The sequence below is a fragment of the Sturnus vulgaris genome, chromosome 21, assembly GCF_052056855.1.
Source record: "Sturnus vulgaris isolate bStuVul1 chromosome 21, bStuVul1.hap1, whole genome shotgun sequence".
Lineage (NCBI taxonomy): Eukaryota > Metazoa > Chordata > Aves > Passeriformes > Sturnidae > Sturnus > Sturnus vulgaris.
In genome coordinates, this window is record NC_142263.1 from 2371052 (window position 1) to 2388911 (window position 17860).

General features: G+C 46.0%; 1 protein-coding gene across 1 annotated transcript in view; it reads left to right on the forward strand.

Moving 5' to 3' along the window:
- TBX4 (T-box transcription factor 4) overlaps positions 1-17860 on the forward strand; it is a 31497-nt gene that overhangs the window by 10171 nt on the left and 3466 nt on the right. The window contains exons 3-7 of the mRNA XM_014881115.2: positions 2323-2442; positions 4074-4221; positions 14095-14247; positions 16716-16804; positions 17201-17442. Of these exons, the coding sequence (XP_014736601.1) occupies positions 2323-2442; positions 4074-4221; positions 14095-14247; positions 16716-16804; positions 17201-17442 (752 nt within the window). The remainder of the gene's footprint in view (positions 1-2322; positions 2443-4073; positions 4222-14094; positions 14248-16715; positions 16805-17200; positions 17443-17860) is intronic.

Genomic DNA, 17860 nt, shown 5'->3' on the forward strand with positions numbered 1-17860 from the left:
CTCTCAGGTTTGTCATGCCTTCCCACCAGAAATGCACAACCCATGTTTGTATCATATTGCAAAGAGATATTTACTAAACGAGCCTCTGCCAAGGGGTTGAGAAATATGTTTTCATTAAGAAAATTAAACTGACAAGTCCCTGGACAGCACATTAGTCGCATATTTTTTCTTTAAGGCCAAAATGCAGCAGCTAATAATAATGATGAAATGTCCATGCACAGCCAAATTACTAAAATTTACCCAGTGTTTTCCTGGAAAAGAATGCAGAGAGTTGGCAAACTTGGTTGTAGCTGGGTCTGTGGACTGCTGAGTACAATGCTACCACTGCGAGATAGTGAGTGGTTTGCAAGTTAAGCAACACCTTCAATCAGATGTGAGTCCCCATTTGTTATCCTTAAAGAATTTCAGCTGTATATATTATAGTAGTACTTTGGCTCTTTGTATTTATTTTAGAGGGCTATACTAAAGAACATTATAAACTCAGGCATGTCCATGCTATATGAACTCCATATGCTGAAGCTTAATTTTAAATGCCATTAAAAAAGCACTTAACATTTACAATATATCAGTTCAGCTACTTTAGCAGCTTGGATGTTCTACAGTAAATGAAATGATTTAGGGAAAAATAAATTCAGAAGCTCAATGTTATAAAAATCCCCAATGCAGGTATGATAAACGGTCAAATTGTGTCCATCTCATTTTTTTGGTTTTTAATAATTTTCACCTCTTTTTTTCTTCTTTTTTTTGTTTCATTTTAAAATGCCATTTTAAGGCCTAATTTAAAAAAAAAAAAAATCTTGGCATTCAGATTGGATTCCTTATACAATTTTTTTCAATGTGTGAATTGGGCTGTGTATTCACAAATTGAAATGTCCTACTGTATTTACCCAGGTGCTTACCTGTAGGAGGACAAGGTTAAGAGGAGTGCAGAGTTTATGAATGAAAATCAAAGAGGGACATTGGTAAACCACCCCTTTTTAGTCCAGGCTAATTACATGGTAAACATCTGGAATTTATGCAGGGCGGTTAAAAGAGTCAATTGAAACGATTTTGAACAGGGCCCATTTTGTTGCCTTCTCCCCAAGCAGCGACAAAATGGTGCTGCAGACCTGGACCAGCTCAGGAAAAGAGGGATAAAGTGGGGGACAAAGTGGCCTTGATGTCTGATGGAGAAATGACATCAGGATTTGGGCCCATTTTCATTCAGGTAATTAGGAGGAGTGCAGGATGTGGCAATTCTCATCCTCCATCCCTTGTGCCTGCGGGGAGGAGAACTTTGTGTCCTGGCTGGAGGGCTGTGCTGAGCCAGTTTGCTCTATTGACTTGGGTGTTTTTACTGGATGAGGAGGAGCTGAGGAAGATGGAGCCAAGAAAATAGTTACTCTGAGGATGTGAAGTGCCTAATCCTGCAAATCCTGGCTGCTGACACGGCCTCCAGGGATTGGGAAGCCCATGGCAGTGTCAGTATCCATTAGGGCCCTCTCCTTTAGATTGCAAGGCCAGACTGTGATGGAATCTGCTGTTTTCACAGCCACAGAGCTTTAGAAAAAGGTTCTTATTAATATCACAAAGGCTCTTTAGGTCTGTAAGACATGTAAATGTTGTCTAGTGATGCACTGGTTTATGGGGTTCTCTAGTTTGGTTGCTGAAGCCGATGGGACAGGCACATTTTGGTGGGAAGCTCTGCCATACTCCAGGCTCCAGCAAGGTTTAATGGGTGTGCTGTGAATTTGGGAAATCTGGGAAAGCCAGAGGAACCTGTCTGCACCACCACGGGGTTTAACCCTTTGTTTCCTCAGACTTTGCTGATCCTCAATTCTCAGTTTGTTGAAGGGAACACAGGGGTAGTGGTGGGACCTGATGGATATTGGGATCGTGTGAATGACAAAGCCTGTGCTCAGTTTCCTCTGAAATGTAGGCAGGTCTCCTGACCTTTCAAACACTCCCATAGCAGCAAGAAATCTGGAATTTTGATGCAGCCATAAGCCAGGTAGAGCCTCCTGTAGAAGTGAGGGCTCTTTGTCCAAGCCTCCCACAAACAGAGATGTGTTGACCCCCCTATATCTCTCTCTCTCTGCACCCTTCTTTTCCTGGCATTGGCACATAGCTCCCCTCCCTATACTCTTACCCAAATTTGTGCCCACTTTTGCACTGGCACATGCTCTGGAAAGAGAGTTTAATTCAGATATGAATAAAAACCAACAATGTCCTCACAGGAATCCCTCTGAGGGTGGATCTGCTTTTTTGGGCTGCTGCTCCAAGTTTCCATGAGTTGCAGTGCTTCCATCCCTCACTAACATGGTAACCTCTGCTTTCCCTAAGGAGGATGTTTCCCAGTTACAAGGTCAAGGTGACTGGAATGAACCCCAAGACCAAATACATTTTGTTGATTGACATCGTCCCGGCCGACGACCACCGGTACAAATTCTGTGACAACAAATGGTAAGGACAACACTTCTGTTTGCCTGGTTTTCCATAAGGAAATTGCAATTGGATCAACAATTTGTTGTGCAAACTTGGAAAGCAACAGAAACACCTTCCCACGGGAGGGATGCCAACATCCCAGAGCTCTCTTTGGTGGAGCAATGATGGACAAAGAGCCAGGGCTGGAAGTTTAAACTAGTCAAATATAAAATGAAATATTATTGACAGGCTGGGTGGTTAACTACTGGAAAAAAGTGCTGCTGGGGACTTGTCCATCCCCAAAGTGTTCTAGGCTGGGGAGTTTTCTTGGAGAAGATGCTTTAGGCCAAGCATAGGTTTGTCTGGCCGTGTAGGAAGGTAAAGCCACAGCCTGCCTTGTACCAGAGGGTGGACAGGATGATCTAATGGTCCATTTTGGCCCTCAAAATTAGGTCTCTATGTGACTCAAGAAAAGTTTTAAATTCCTTCCTTCTATAGTAATATTTTGCTTTTAGGAGAGCAGCTATAAAGCGAAATGTGGGTTAGTTTGCTCAGAGCCCTGATTCTCTTGTTATTCTTGCCTTGCCTGTGCCTTTCCTAGCAGTTACTTACCCGAGAGGCAGCTGAGATTTCTGCTCTCTGACAAAGGAAACGTGTTGTTTTCTCTTTTGACTTTTCCCCCCTAAAATGCCCAGCAGCCTCCCTCACTGCCACTATTTGCTGTGGTTTCCCCAAACCCTTCCACTGGCTGCTGCCTGGTGAAAAGCAATGGAAAATTTCACAGGGAACGAGCCCGGTGACATCTCAGAAAGCAATAATTATTTACTTGCACATTAGGGCTGCTCCAGTATTTTTTTTAAAAATCCCTTTTCCATGTGCTTTTGTCCTGGAATGCCTCTGGGTAAGAGGAGTGGACTGAAGGTCTCTGCACCACGGTGGCCACTTTGTGTGTTTCAGACATTAAACACGAGATGATGGATAGTTGTTAACTCTGGTTAATTTAGTTTTTGCCAGCCCTAGAGCTGTTTCCCCTTTTCCTTTTATTGCTGCTGGAAAGTTTCTGTTGTTTTTGGTAATATTGCTTTTATTGGGGTTTTATAAGAGGAGAACAATGTGGAGTAATGAGGGCGTTGCCATTAAACGATGTCTCATGGCTGGGCCTTGTGTCCATGAGAGCTGGTGATGGTGTGGGGCAAGGGGAGCTGCAGAAGGGTGCTGGGAGCAGCTCCAGAGTGGGGAAACAGCTCCTTCCCACTGGGACAGGCTGTGGGAGCCTGCCTGGCTGTGAAGGGTGCAGCCACACCAGCTCTAATCCTGCCCACAGGTACTTTCTCCTGTGCAGAGCTATCTCCCTTTGCAGAAGGGTCTTTGAAGACTTCCAAAAAACCAGACAAATTTTCCTCCTTGAAAAATGTCTCCACAATGCCCATGTGGAGACACTGCCTCAAGGAAATTCCATGTGGGAGCAGGGATGGGGTGACTCTGCCAGCCTTTGATGCTGGAACAGGATCCCAAAACCGCCATGAGCAGCAGGAGCCTCCCTGAGTTCCCATGTCCTGCTGCATCCCCCCAGGGCTGGCAGGAGGGTTGCTGGGATGACTCCAAGGACAAAAAGCTTTTCTACATCCAGACTGTACCAGGGTGATGCCATCTGTCCCCTCTGTTCTCAGGATGGTGGCCGGGAAGGCCGAGCCAGCCATGCCAGGCCGGCTGTACGTGCACCCCGACTCCCCCGCCACAGGAGCCCACTGGATGAGGCAGCTGGTGTCCTTCCAGAAGCTCAAACTCACCAACAACCACCTGGATCCCTTTGGACACGTAAGAGAGACATTCTGCAAGGGGTTAGGGTGGAGGTGGGCTCCTAATACTGAGTTTGTGTCTGGGATGCTGTGTGGGATGTCACAGTTTATTAGTTCATTAGTTAATTTGGAGCAACATTATTTTGTGCTGGGGGGGTTGTTTGATGCAAAGAGAGAGGGTCTGTGTGCCTCCCCTCCTCTTGGAAATGCAGCCATGACTGGCTCAGTTGTGTCCTGTTGGATGCCACTGAGTTTTTCTTTTGTGCCCAGGAACTTTCCAGGCAGCTCTGTGGGATTTTCAGCCCAGCACGTGGTACATGCAGCTCACAGAAGCAGGTTGCATAAACTTCTGATTTTCCAAGCTGGCTTTGGCAGCCCTAAAAAAGATGAAGTATTTTATTTGGAAAATCTTGATTCATGTGTGTTGGGAATGCAGAGGTGGGGAGCACACAGTTATCTTCCCCAGTGCATTCAGTAACTCAGACCAAGGGCCCTTGCAGCCTGCCAGGAGAGTGAGTGCTCAGATACTGCATATAAAAACACAGAGCTGTCTGGTTTCCACAATTTGAGCTGAAAGTCACGTAAAAATAAACCATCCTTGGTGGGAGGAAGAGAAGAGAGAGTTTAAAAATCCTTCTAGGTTTAGTGCCATCAGCTCCTCCTTGTACCACAGGTAAGAGAATCTCATTTGTGTCATCCGATGTGGGTTTTAACCTGATGGTGTTTTAAGCAGCAGCAGTTTGGAGGGCAGGGGAGGCTGTGAGAAGGGTGCAGAGTGGGAAGGGGTGTATCTGTCTTGCTCAAAATGATTGTGCATTGAGCCTCTAAAGAGCAACTTTTCACTTGGAGTCAACGTCTGATGCCTCCCAAAGCTGTCCAGAAAGTGCAATTCTGGCACAGCTAAATCAGCTGGAGCTTTAGGGGGTTGACTCCAGAGGCAGGAGGACCCCACCAGCTTAAAACACTCCTAAAAATCCAGAATTTTTGTCAGCGTTTGTAATTTTTTTGTGGATTTTGAGCCTCCAAAAGCCGGGCCCTGGCAGGGACTCGATGATAACCCAGCCCCGTGCTGGGCCCTGACCCCCTCCCCACCCTACTGACCCCACTGAGACATGTGTGAGCTTCAAAGGCTCCCCGGCACTGTTTAATGCTGCTGTTATTAATCACAGCCCATCTCTGCTGCCCCTGAAGGGGGGAAAGCACCACGGAAATGACATGAAATGAAATGAAATGAAATGAAATGAAATGAAATGAAATGAAACAACGGCACCAGGGCTCACTCAGTAAAGGGGACACAAAGTCACCCCTTGCCACCGTTTCACTGCCACAGCCATCCCGACCCCCTGGCTCTGCACGTGGCATTTTTTCACTCCGTGTTTTTCTCTTGGTTAACTCTGCAGCTTAATATACGACTGTTTATGCTGTAAAATGTAAACCATAAAACATGCAGGATGTGCGATGTGGCTGTAAAACAAACAGGATGTGCCGTGTTGGTTTTGCAACTTTAAACGTTTGCTTTTCCTGACTTTGTCATTTTTTAACTGAGATTTTAGCGCTGCATTTTAACAGGGAAGATTTTAACCCCCTCCTCCTTTCCAATGAACAGCCTGCTTGTGTTCCCACAAGGTTTCCTTAGTGAGGCAGTGGGGACTCTGGTTTGGGTTTTGGGGTAATATCCACCAAGCTGTGGCTCCAGATGAGCCCTGCTCAGTGTCCTCGGGCCATGTACCACAGCCCAGCACCTTCCCTCTCACATTAATGGGAAAATACCTGAAATAATCCATTTTAAAGTGCCTGGTTTGCTGCTCACTTCAGGCACTGACAATCTGTATGGCTAAATGAGACTGAACCCATTCTCAACCATCTCCTTATTAGGCTCCTAAATTAATTATCTGCTTTAGAGGTGTGGTGCTCCTCCTTTTGTGGTGCACAGGGAGGAGAGCTGGACTCTGCACCAGGACAGGGGAAGGCTCCCATCAGCTCAGGCTCAGAACAGTTCTGCTGTTGCAGGGTCTGTCCCACGAAGGCATTACTTTAGGAATAATAACAGCTTCTCATTTCTAGGAATTTGTTCCCAGTGACTGCAAACACTTTCTTAAAGCTCCCTAAGAAAAACAAGTCAGAAAAGCCACAGGGTTTGTTTGCCTTCCCGTGCGCCAGCAGAGCCTGCCTGCGTTTCCTTTTGTCTTTGATTTCCTCCAAACCTCAAAACCATGTGGAGTGAGGATTTCTGCAGCCTTGGCTGGGGCATCTTTGGGTGTGTGGGCAGCTGCCCAGCCACAGCTGTGCTGGGTCACCCACCCTGGCACCCTTGGCCACTGCAGTGTCCCCATTCCTACACGGGGTGCAGTTCCTCTGAGCCAGCTCCCAGGATCTCATTTGAAAGACAGGAGACAGCAGAAATTTCACATTATTCCATCAATTAATGAATCCATTTATCCATCCATGCCCTGACTCTGTGCACTGTAATAGGTGTTTAATATCAGGGATGAGCAGCCACAGGGAGATTATAAGAGGTGGAGGCACACTTGAGGCTTAAAATAAATAAGATAAACATCTTAATTAATAAACGATGGAGTCGAAGCCTTTGCTGCAATCCATGGAATTAGACTGGAGATTATTTTCCATGCTGGGGATGAGGGAAAGCCTCACTCTGACACCCAGCCCTTCCTCTCCAGCCTCACAAACCTCACTCCTGCTGCTTGCCCTGGCCTGTTATCTGTTGTGGTAAATTATTAGTTACAGTCAGAGGCACGGGAGGCATTTGTCAATGCAGACATGTAAAACTGAGCAGGTTTTATATCAGAACTAATTCAGAGCTCTGTAATCTGCCTCAAACCCCTGTGGCTGAGCAGGTTTTGTGGCAGGTAAGGCTGTGCCCAGCTCACACAGCACAGCCTGAAAACGTGGGCTGTATATTTTGCTCCGGGGGGATTTTTCATCCATGAAAGGCTTCTTTCACACCAGGCTTAACAACTGAGGAACGTTCATGTTGAAAATGGATTAAGAAATCAGCAGCCACTGTAATGTTTAGCTACAGTGAGGTCTATCTGATCCCAAAGAAAGCACTGTAAGCCACCTATGCTCAGAGGGAAATCTGAATTTATGTATTTTCAAAGCATTACATGCAGAGATAATCAAGCTGATAGAGCCTCTGATTTACATGGGGCTGGTGAGTGATTGTGAGCACGAGGGATTCTGGCAGGGCTGGTGCTTTGTGCCAGAGGAGTTACAGGGCATTGCAGAGGTGAAAATAATCTTGTAAGTGCCAGCAAGGGTGGCACATCCCTTACCCATTCCCAGTGTATGCTGCCTGGGAAATACCTAGCAGTGTTTTCCAGGTGGAAAACAGGAATGTCTCCATCACTCCAGGTTATTTTGTGCTAATCTCAGCTGCAGAGGATGCACAAAAATCCCCTCTCTGCTGGAAAGGGGAACATAACACTTGTATTTCTTCAGAAAGCTGATTCAGGGCAATATGGGAAAATAGCAAGTGTGTGTCTGCACAGTGATAAATCCACAGGAATGGAATTCCACCTTCTCCAGAGGTTGAAAGTATTTAAATAATGGGGTGGAAGGTGCCCATGATGGAGCTGTGGGTCAGCTCCTGGCCCAGGCAGGTGAGGGATGCTCAGGGGGGTGTGAGGCTGCAGAAGGGCTGGGATGGGGGGCACAGAGCTGCACTGGGGCTGTGGGGAGGACATGGGGAGATTTTTTGGGCACTGGGGCTGTGGGGAGGACATGGGGAGATTTTTTGGGCACTGGGGCTGTGGGGAGGACATGGGGAGATTTTTTGGGCACTGACCACGAGTGGTGGCTCCAGACAAGAGTCACTCCAGTCACCAGCTGGAAAATGGGAGAGGAGCAAGAGCATCCCAGGAGGGGTCTGTGGTGTTGTTGTGCTGCTGTTATCAGTGACTCCACTGAAATTAAACCTCTCTGCCAAAGGACTCAGCTCCTGCAACTTGGAAAGGGCAAGAGCATCACATCAGTATTCTTGAGAGGTTCTGACTGGGTCCAGATAGATTGGAAATGAAAAAAATAGGAATAGAAACAATATATAGATTCTGGAATATATAAAGGTATTCCTGCAGGGAAACAAAAAATAAACAAAGGAGGAATTAGAAGTGGAGGTTGTGACAAATAAAAGTAAATATTTCATTTAATCTCCCCCAACACAGCATTGCTGAGCTTGGTTGTATTACAAACTCTGTACCCACCTCACTCCAAGGCTGCTGGTGGTGCTTATTAATTATTTTATCTGCTTTTTAAAATATTAATATTTTATCTGCCATAATTATTTTATCTACTTTTAAAAGAATGCTTTTATTTTAGTTTCTGGGATGTAACCAGGTGAGGTTTAAAGCTACAGGATATTATAGATGGCCTGTCACTCATGACAGCATTTGAAGTGATATTCCTGTTTTTCTTGACCCAAATCCGCTGTTTACTGGCTTTACTCATTAATGCTGATGAGTTTGTTATTTCTCTTCAGATTTAATATTTGCACACTTGGTTTTATTTGATTATCACTGAAAGCCTTAATTTTTCCCCTAGTCCTGGGGTTTCCTTTTCATTTTTCTATTAATTAAATCAGCCTTTTTCTGCCTGTGCCAGTCAGACGCACTCAAGCACTTTTAATTAGCTCCACGTCCTGCTAATCTTGCAAAACCCTAATTTTGATTCATAATTTTTTTTTTATTTGTTTGCTTTATGACTTGTGGCCAAGCAGTTTCCTCTCGGGTGCTGGTGGGAGGTTTATGTGCTGCCTTGGAAGCAGCTTCGCCACCCCGGGCACTGGGATCAGCAGAGGGAGGGAGGGAGGGAGGGGTGGGGCCACAGCAGCTCCCGAGAGAAATCCTGCCTGGGGGAAAAGGACACAGCCTCACCCCTCTTGTCCTGCTCACAGCAATTTTCAGCTAAAAATTTCCTGCATTTTTATATAGCATTTATTTATATATATATGAGGTTTTAAAATAATATATAATTTCTTATATATAAAAATTTATTTATATTTATATTTATATTTATATTTATATTTATATTTATATTTATATTTATATTTATATTTATATTTATATTTATATTTATATTTTTAATCTCTCCCAATACTAAACCACCTTTTTCCCACTCCATTTAAACCTTGGAAAAACCCTTTTGTCCAGCCTTAAATTTGCAGGCAATTTTTTTCAGAGCATCACTAAGCCTTCTGCTGAAAGGATTTTTTTTTTTTTTTTTTGGTACTCATTCATTTTAGGAAATCAGAGCAATAATGGTGCCCCAAATAAATTACAAAGTGAAGTTTTACATTGCTTGCTGAAAAAAAAAAGAAAAAAAAAAAGGAGCAGAGCTGTGTGCCACTGGGAATGGTGTGTGCTCCACAGGGAGGGACGGATGCAGGGTTTCCATTTAAATACTGGAGAAGTGGCAGGGGGGCTGGTGATTGAAAAGAAGATTTACTTCTCTCTATTAAACCTTTTTGTTGTTACATCATTGGTTTATGGGAGTCAAATGCAGCAGGTTTTGGTGATGTTTCAATGGAATCAGATCCTGAAATGGTCTCGTTTGGAGTTGGAGCCAGCCTGGAGAGGGCAGGGGTCACACCCGGGGGGTGCCAGGATATCACACCTGGGCTCTGCCCAAAAACGTGCCAGGGTGGAGGTGGGATCAGCCCCAAGCTGTGCCCAATGAATTCCAGCTGATGGGAGATAAAAAAGAACCGAGGGAGAAAAAAAAAAAAAAGCCAGAAATCCCAGAAATCCCAGCTCTGGCCATCTCGTAAGGAACTGTTTGTCTGAGCTCATGTTGAACCTTTTCCCAGGATTTTCCAGCCTTGCTTTTATTCCCCTCTGTGCCGATTGCCAGGACAAACGTGTGGATTTGGGAGGCTCCTCTGCAGCCCTGCAGGAGCAGCCTGGCTGCTCTGGGGGCTGGGACAGCCCAACCTGTCCCTGCCTTGGGACAGGGAGAGGAGAATCATCCCCTGGGGAGGGAAAACCAACAGGATGAGATTCGGGGGGTTTTAGAGCTCGTGTTTTTAGCTGCTGGAGAGGATGTGGGAATTGAATGTTTTATTTGGTTGAACTGGGTGATCTTAGGGGTCTTTGCCACTGAAAATGTTGGCTTTGGGGTGAGGTGTCCCTGGGAGTCCCAGGGTGGGTGCAGGGACAAGAGGGAACTGTGATCCCAAATCCCCTGGACAGCACAACTGGGTCAGCTCCAGTGCTGATGGAGCACCTCCAAACTATTCACTCCTAAAAAAACCCTCCAGTCTGGCATGGTTTATACCACCAAATGCTCTAAATATTAATTGAGGTGATTCTGCAGAGCCCCCTTGATTAAAACACCGTTTTTTCCATGCAAAAAACTGGATTGTCAGGTTTTTGTTCTGGGCTGTCACACTCCAGCTCTGAGTCCCAGTGTGGGACCAGGGCCAGCCTCAGCTCAAAGGCTTTTTCACTTTGAAAGAATAGAGGGGAGGAAGAAAGAAGCAGAAAATATATTAAAATGCAAGATTTTATATTAGTTATGTGATCCCCCGGGAGCAACCATAAAATTATGTGGCTTTTTCGTAGCCATTTACTATTCAATATAAAAAGGGGAGTTGCCATAGAAACCACTGCATCATCTGACATCTGATACCTTGGTGAAACAGGGAGCTCTTAAATCAACTCCCCAAATTTCATATGAAAGTAAATACATTTTACTGGTGATTTCGAGGCGAGTTTGCCTTGTGACAAGGAATGTGGCACCATTTCCTCAGCTCAGCTCGTGGCCTTTGGGCCCCATCCTGCAAACTCAGGCCCTGGAGCCGACATTACTCAGCAGTGTGAGAGATTGGAAGTTAGAGGAGTTTGTTTTCCTGAGTAAAACTAAATGAAAGGAGCAAATGACACCATTTTTTTTTTAAAACATTTCTTGCTGACTGGGGAATGCCAAAAAAATGAAGAAGTGGAGTTCTGTGACAGCTGAAGTTCCAGCTGCAAGTGTGTGAGCAGCACAAAGGAGGGAGACAGCGGGGTGAAAATAGAAATAAAAATTAAGAGCATGTTTGTTTAAGCTTACATTGGGCTTTGGGGTTGGGCTCTCTGCTCAGCACGTGTGACATTGAGGGGTAGCAGTGACATCACCCTGGGGATGCTCTGGCTCCTCTGCCAGCACCAAGGCAGTTCCAGGGGCAGGGGGAGCAGCCAAGAATTTCCCAAAATATCCAGGAGCTCTTTAGGTCTCACCTGGTACAGCCCAGGAGGGTCCCCACCACTGGGTCCCTGCCAACCTGTCCCAAACTACCTATTTTTTTGTCCAAAACCAATTTTTAAAATGTGTGTGACAGTGTCTGACACTGAATTAATCTCCCCATGAAAAAGGTAAGTGCAGGAAAATACAAAGTTATTGTTTTAGCATCACCTTTGAGGCCGAGGGCTCCTACATCACTGTTCAGGGCTCTGTCCCATCAATTAAAATACTTCTCATTTTTGACACAATTCTTGAAGTTAATCTTTCCACTGATGTTCGTCACTGAAGTGGAATTTACATTTGTTTTGTGTATTTTTAGCTTTCCAAAGCAGCCTTGAAAACTATTTAGCCTGAATTGTTGGCATTTCACTGTGCACTGACTCTGTTTTGTGGCTAAAGGTTGGTTTTGGGGTGGTTTGTAAGGATTTTGAATGCACAGGGATTACACCAAGCACAAGGAAGGAGGATTTGTGTGCAGACACAGCCTCAGTGCAGGAACTCTTATTCTTAAGTAAAATGCTGGTTTTATGCAGAGAGTGGTTGCTGACCCCCAAAAAGATGAGGGAAATCCCCTGTGCAGCTCCTGGGGAGCCACACACTCAAATTCCAACACGAATTACACAGAGACAGGTGGGCAAATATTCACTTTTTGTGCAAGGGACAGAAATGCTCAAACTTGTAAATGCAGGCTCCAAGTTTTGGCAATTGTTTGGTCTCCTCGACTTTGAAGATGTTATTAAAAATACATTTATCTTTTTTAAGGGCTCATTATAGCCCAGTGGATCCTGCTTTGGAGGGGGAACACAGGGTGTAACAAAACTTGGGCTCCTAATTTTCCCTTTGGAAATCTCAGTTTAAAGTTTTCTTCATCGTGAAGCTGAATTGCTCTGGCTCTGGGGAAAAGTCACCCATCCTGGGCAGTGTGGGACAGACAGCAAACCCCAGATTTTGCTCCAGCCAGCCATTATTTATCTGCATGGCTCAACTCTTAATTACTGAAAATTGAAATGTCCCTTCTCTTATGAAAGTGCCATCCCTCGACTGTTACTTTGTTTTATGAGTGGCTGATACATAAAAGCAGAGAAAAGGCTCCAGCCCAAAACCTGAGCCGACCCTCTCAGATCTACACCCTGCACATCAACAGCCACAAAGTGGTTCAGAGGCTTGATGCAAAGCTGATAAAATGCCAAAAATTCCTCATTCTCTCTCTTGGGGAGCAGGGAGGGTTGTCTGGAAAGCGTCAACAGTAAAAATTGCATTTAAGTGGTGCATAATGCAGCAGCTACTGTGGGCAGGGGGACCTGCAGCAGATTGAGGGGGTCTGGAGCTCCATTCACTGCCTCCCATCCCGGCTGGAGCACCTGGAGCTGCTGCTCTGAGCTCTCCTGGCCATGGCAACCATGGAGAAGAAAGGGTTTCTGAACACACAGAGCAATCCCAGAGCAAAACCCACAGAGCTTCGTGGTAATTCTCATTCAAAACTGGCTAAAACCATAATTAGTGTGAACCGTGGTGCAGAGTGCACATCCCTCCATCCCTCCCTCCATCCCTGTTTCATCCATCCTCCCATTTATTTACCACCAGTGGAAGCCCCCACCCAGCACAGTGTCCCCTCCTTGTCCCTTTGCCTGTCTCTGTCCCTGGGCTTTGGGCACCCCAGCCTGGCTGGAATCCCTCTCCCCCAGGAGCAGCCAGGCTCAATGAGCCCATTTGGGAGCAGAAGGAGGAGATTGGAAAGGATTATGCTGAGAAAACAAGGCAGCAGTATTTCTTCTTTGCCCAGTAAAAGGAATAAAGGCTTTTCTTAAAAGCATCCCACTTCTTAAAAGAAATTCCATTTCTTGAAGCCATTTTCTTCTGCAGTGTCTGGGCTTTGTGGAATCTCAGTGCTGGGATGGGATGAGCCTGGGCAGCCCCTCTCAGCCCAAAAAGCTCCACCAAAAAATCCCTTTATTGGAGCCAGGCTGTGATCCCTGCTGGACCTCAGCCCTTCCCCAACCCCCCTGGCACCCTCTATAAAAAACCTCTTGGCTGGTGCTGGTCCTGCCTTTCACTGGCCAAAACTCGAGAAGGGAGAGGTGCCTGGACCAGCCACCCACACTCAGCCACTCCACAAACAGCAGGAAAAACCAAGCTGCTGCTTTGTAGTTTGGGTTTTTTTTAAATTTATTTATTTTTACCAGCAGATAAAAGAAAAATAGCTTTCTAGCTTTTTTTCCCCTGTGGTTTCTGTGTTGTTTTTTTTTCCTCTGCTAAACTGTGTATTTTTCAGCTCAGTAAAGTATTTATTAGGAATCTTTACAGAGCAGGCTGCTGGTGAATTATATATTGTACAGCTTCGGCGTGAGCTGGGGGAAAAAAAAAAAAGTTATGACATTTTTTCCACCCAGATAGATTGATTCTATCCAATAGCAATAGGAAAATGAGGGTTTACCAGGAAAGCTTTAAGTTGAGCTCTGCTTGCCAGAGCTGCAGATACCTTTTGTGCCTTGGTTCATGTGCATTTCTAGAATGTAAATTTTCCTTTCTAACTGCAAGCGAAGCTAAAGCTGAGCTCTGCCCGTTTTGGATCTTGCTACAGAGTGTCCAACAGCCACGGCTTTGTCCCTTTTCTTTTAAGAATGGATTTCTCACGTCAGCATCCATTGTTTTTCAGATCATCCTTAATTCAATGCACAAGTACCAGCCCCGGCTGCACATCGTGAAGGCGGATGAGAACAACGCCTTCGGCTCCAAGAACACGGCTTTCTGCACCCACGTCTTCCCTGAGACCTCCTTCATTTCTGTCACCTCCTACCAGAACCACAAGGTACGCAGCTTTTGGGGCTACAAATGCTTTCATTCCGGCCAGGAATTTTGTGAGAGGATCTTCCTGTTGTGCTGGTTTAAAAGACAAGTTTCCATCCTGGCTTTAAGCACGAGGGATGCAGCTCTGGAGGAGCAGGGATGGTGCTGGTAACAATATTTTGGCAAAGCCTGGGCTGCCCTGACTCACTGTGCTCATAGAGCTGAGATGTCATTCAAACAGCAAAGAACATCTAATAATGACCAGTAAAGCTTGCTCATAAATCTGCAGTGGACAGTAATTATAGAATGTGTGCTTAGTGAGACAGATGAGGAATGTAACCATAAAAACAGAGCTCAGAGCTGCCTCTGTGGTTTGCACGTGGAGGCAGGAGGGGTCTGGGGGGGAGATTTTTGGGGGTGTGAAGTACAAAGGGCTCAGTTCTGTGCTCTAGGGCTGGTTTGTGGTTTGAGGTGCTGTTACCTGTGCAGTGGGCAGAGTTCTGTCTGAGGGCTGGATCCCAGCACGACTGACAGCAGTGGGACAGTAAATTGTCACCTCCCTGTGTCACCTCACCAGGGCAGGGACAGCAGGGGATGGAAAAGCTTCAGATTCTATCCTGCTACTGCTCTGCCTTTGCACAAGCTTCCACTCCCAGGCATCTTCCTAATGGTAAAGTCCAATTGCTGTATGAGAAATAATTAATAATTTAATTGGAATTTTTAAAGTGCATTAAGATTCATAATTAAGGGTGCAGAGTGAGGTAGCACTGCCAGACCCTCCTGCCACCCTGAGTGTGAAATCTGCCATGTGTAACTGCACCAGTTCCTTTCCTACACATTCATAGGAAAATCCTGCAGGAACAGGAACAAGTGTGAAATTCTTCCTCCCCAATAACCTGACCAGAGCTTTTCCTCCCAAGCAGGATGCCTGTGTGCCCTTTGATGCTTTAAGCATGGAGTCCTTGCAAAAATGTTGTAATTAGTGAGCCAGTTAAGAGACTCAGAGCAGAAACAGGGATGTGGTATGGTCAGGCAGGGAGGGGGAAAAGTGCCCATTAGGACACTGGAGGTAGAAAAGTTGTAGCTGTTGATGTAAAAGTGACCAATTGCCCAAACATGGTTAACCAAAAAGACTCAAAAGAGCTTATATTTAATACATATTTAAAATGTCTGCTGTCAATGGTGCCTTTCATCCCTAAAGTTCCCAAAGTGCTCCATAAACTCCACACTTGCACTGTCACTGCTGTGGTGGGGGTGGTTTGTGGCTGGGGGGCAGCACAGAGTGGACCTGATAGATTTAGGGAAAATGTCCCAGATGAGCCCAAATTTTTTAGTGAAGATTCTGTGAGGAGCCTCTGTGGCACTGCCCAGCTCCTGCCCTGGGGTCTGCACAGGGGATGGACACTGCCCTGAGCAGGGGACACAGGGACCTGCAGCAGGTGACAGCAGGCACAAGGACTCACCATGACCTCAGTGTGGTCTTGAGAAAATCTCAGCCTCAGAGGAATACCTCAGTGGTTTTATTTATTCTCTTAAGAATCAACAATTATAAACCTGGTCTGGGTTTCTTTTAGAAGAAACAAACTGCTGAACTATTTTTAGCTCAGGCAACTCCTGCTAGCAAGAAGTGTGGCTGTAAATAATTGTATTCCTAAAGAAAAAAAAGTTGAGGATAGAAGTTACCCCTGAGCACAGGTCAGTGAGGAAGGTGTGTGCTCACCCCAAATCCCCTCCTGGGCTGGATGAGGCCAAGGGAAGGTGACAAGGAGGGAGTGAAGCCCTGATCCTGCTCACGTCAGAGGAAAACCACGATCACCAAGTAACAAAATGAAATTAAGATGTACAAACCTGCTGTCAGGCTGTGGGTTTGGAAGGGTCCTATGCTTCTTGTGGTTCATCAGCTGCTTGAGCTTCCCTGGAAGAGCTGGAGCCCTGGAGGCTGCTTAAATTCACATGTCACCACCTTCCCCTGCAGCACTGATAGCGGCCAGCTGTGTTCTCAGGAGTTTTTTTGGTAAGGGTGATTTTTCAACATTGCTCAAAGTGAAGTTGTCAGTAACAGCAAAGCTCATGCAAAACCATCCCAAAGCAAAACTGGCTGCTCTCCTCAGCATTAAAATGGGATGCAGGGGGCTCAGAGCAGGGAGAGGGGCTGTGCAGGGTGAGTTGGGATGCTTTTCACAGAGCTAAAATGACTGAATGGTGGCCATAAAGGTGTATTAAATGGTTGGGAATGAGGGAGAGCCACACCATGACAAGCAGGGTTCTCTAACATGGAACCATAGGAAACCTTTTAAATCGGACAAATAAATTCTCTTTATCAGGAGTCCAGAAAAAGAACATGGGGCCTAGAATAAGACCCAGACTCTGCATTTCACAGGGGTCATCAGGACTGGGCCCCTCCAGACCCACCAGCTCAGCCCTGCTGCTGCTGCACTTCTGCTCTGGTTTGCTTTCAAACACTTTATTCTTGGTTTTATTCTTTTAAAGATAACCCAGCTGAAAATTGAAAACAACCCCTTTGCCAAGGGCTTCCGGGGCAGCGACGACAGCGACCTGCGCGTGGCGCGGCTCCAAAGGTACCTCCCTCCCTCCCTCCTCTCCTTCCCTCCTTCCCTCCTCTCCTTCCCTCCTTCCTCTCCTTCCTCTCCCTCCTCTCCCTGCTCCTCTCGGGCTGCAGCTCTTTGGAGGAGCAGCTGGAAGGTGCCACAGCCACAGCACCGTGTTTGCTCGTGCCTGGATGCCACCGATGTCCCTCCAAAGCCCTCCCTGTGCCTCGGACACGCTCTGTGCTGGCAGTTCCTGCCCACGCCCAGAGGAGCGCGATGAGTTCATCGTCTGAAGCAAAGGGTGGTGAAGTCACTGGCTGGAGATGCTCTGGGGGGAGCCAAACCAATATTTCCTCATTCTCTTGATGTAATTCTGATGATGCTGATCACTGCCTAACCAGCCTTAATTTTTCTCACCTCTTTTAGCAAAGAATATCCAGTAATTTCCAAAAGCATCATGAGGCAGAGGTTGGTGTCCAGTCACGGGCAGCTGTCAGCAAAGCCAGATGTTAACCCACTCCATGGGAATCACCAGACCCTTCAGCATTATCAGTATGAGAACGGTGCTCACATGCAGTTTGCAGCTTCGGATACTCAAGATCTGCCACTCAACACCTTCACAGCACAGAGAGATTCAGGGCTCTTCTACCATTGTCTAAAAAGAAGAGGTAACTCGAGCTCACAGCTAGAAAAATATTATAGAAAATAAGCCTGAGAGCATGAGTTCGATTTGGATTGGTGTCTTGGGCCTTGATCTTCAAAAATACTGCTGTGGTTGGAGTGTTTTGGAGAGTCACGAGGCAGGAGCTGCTGTTTGAGGCAGTTTTTAGTGGGTTTGTCCCATAGAAGGTAAATTCAGACTGAGACAGAGATGAAACAATTAATTAGAATGTGTAATTCAAATGGCACAGAGCTTCAGTGGAAAATTATCCATTGTTAGGATCAGCTGAATTCAAAATTGTTTGCAGGAGGCCATTAGCATTACCAAAATTCCACACTTTCCAAGGCAAAGCCATGAGCAATTCCCTCAATGTCTGCAGGCCAGTGGGACTTTGAGAGCTTGCTATGAGCAGCCCCTTTCCTCTC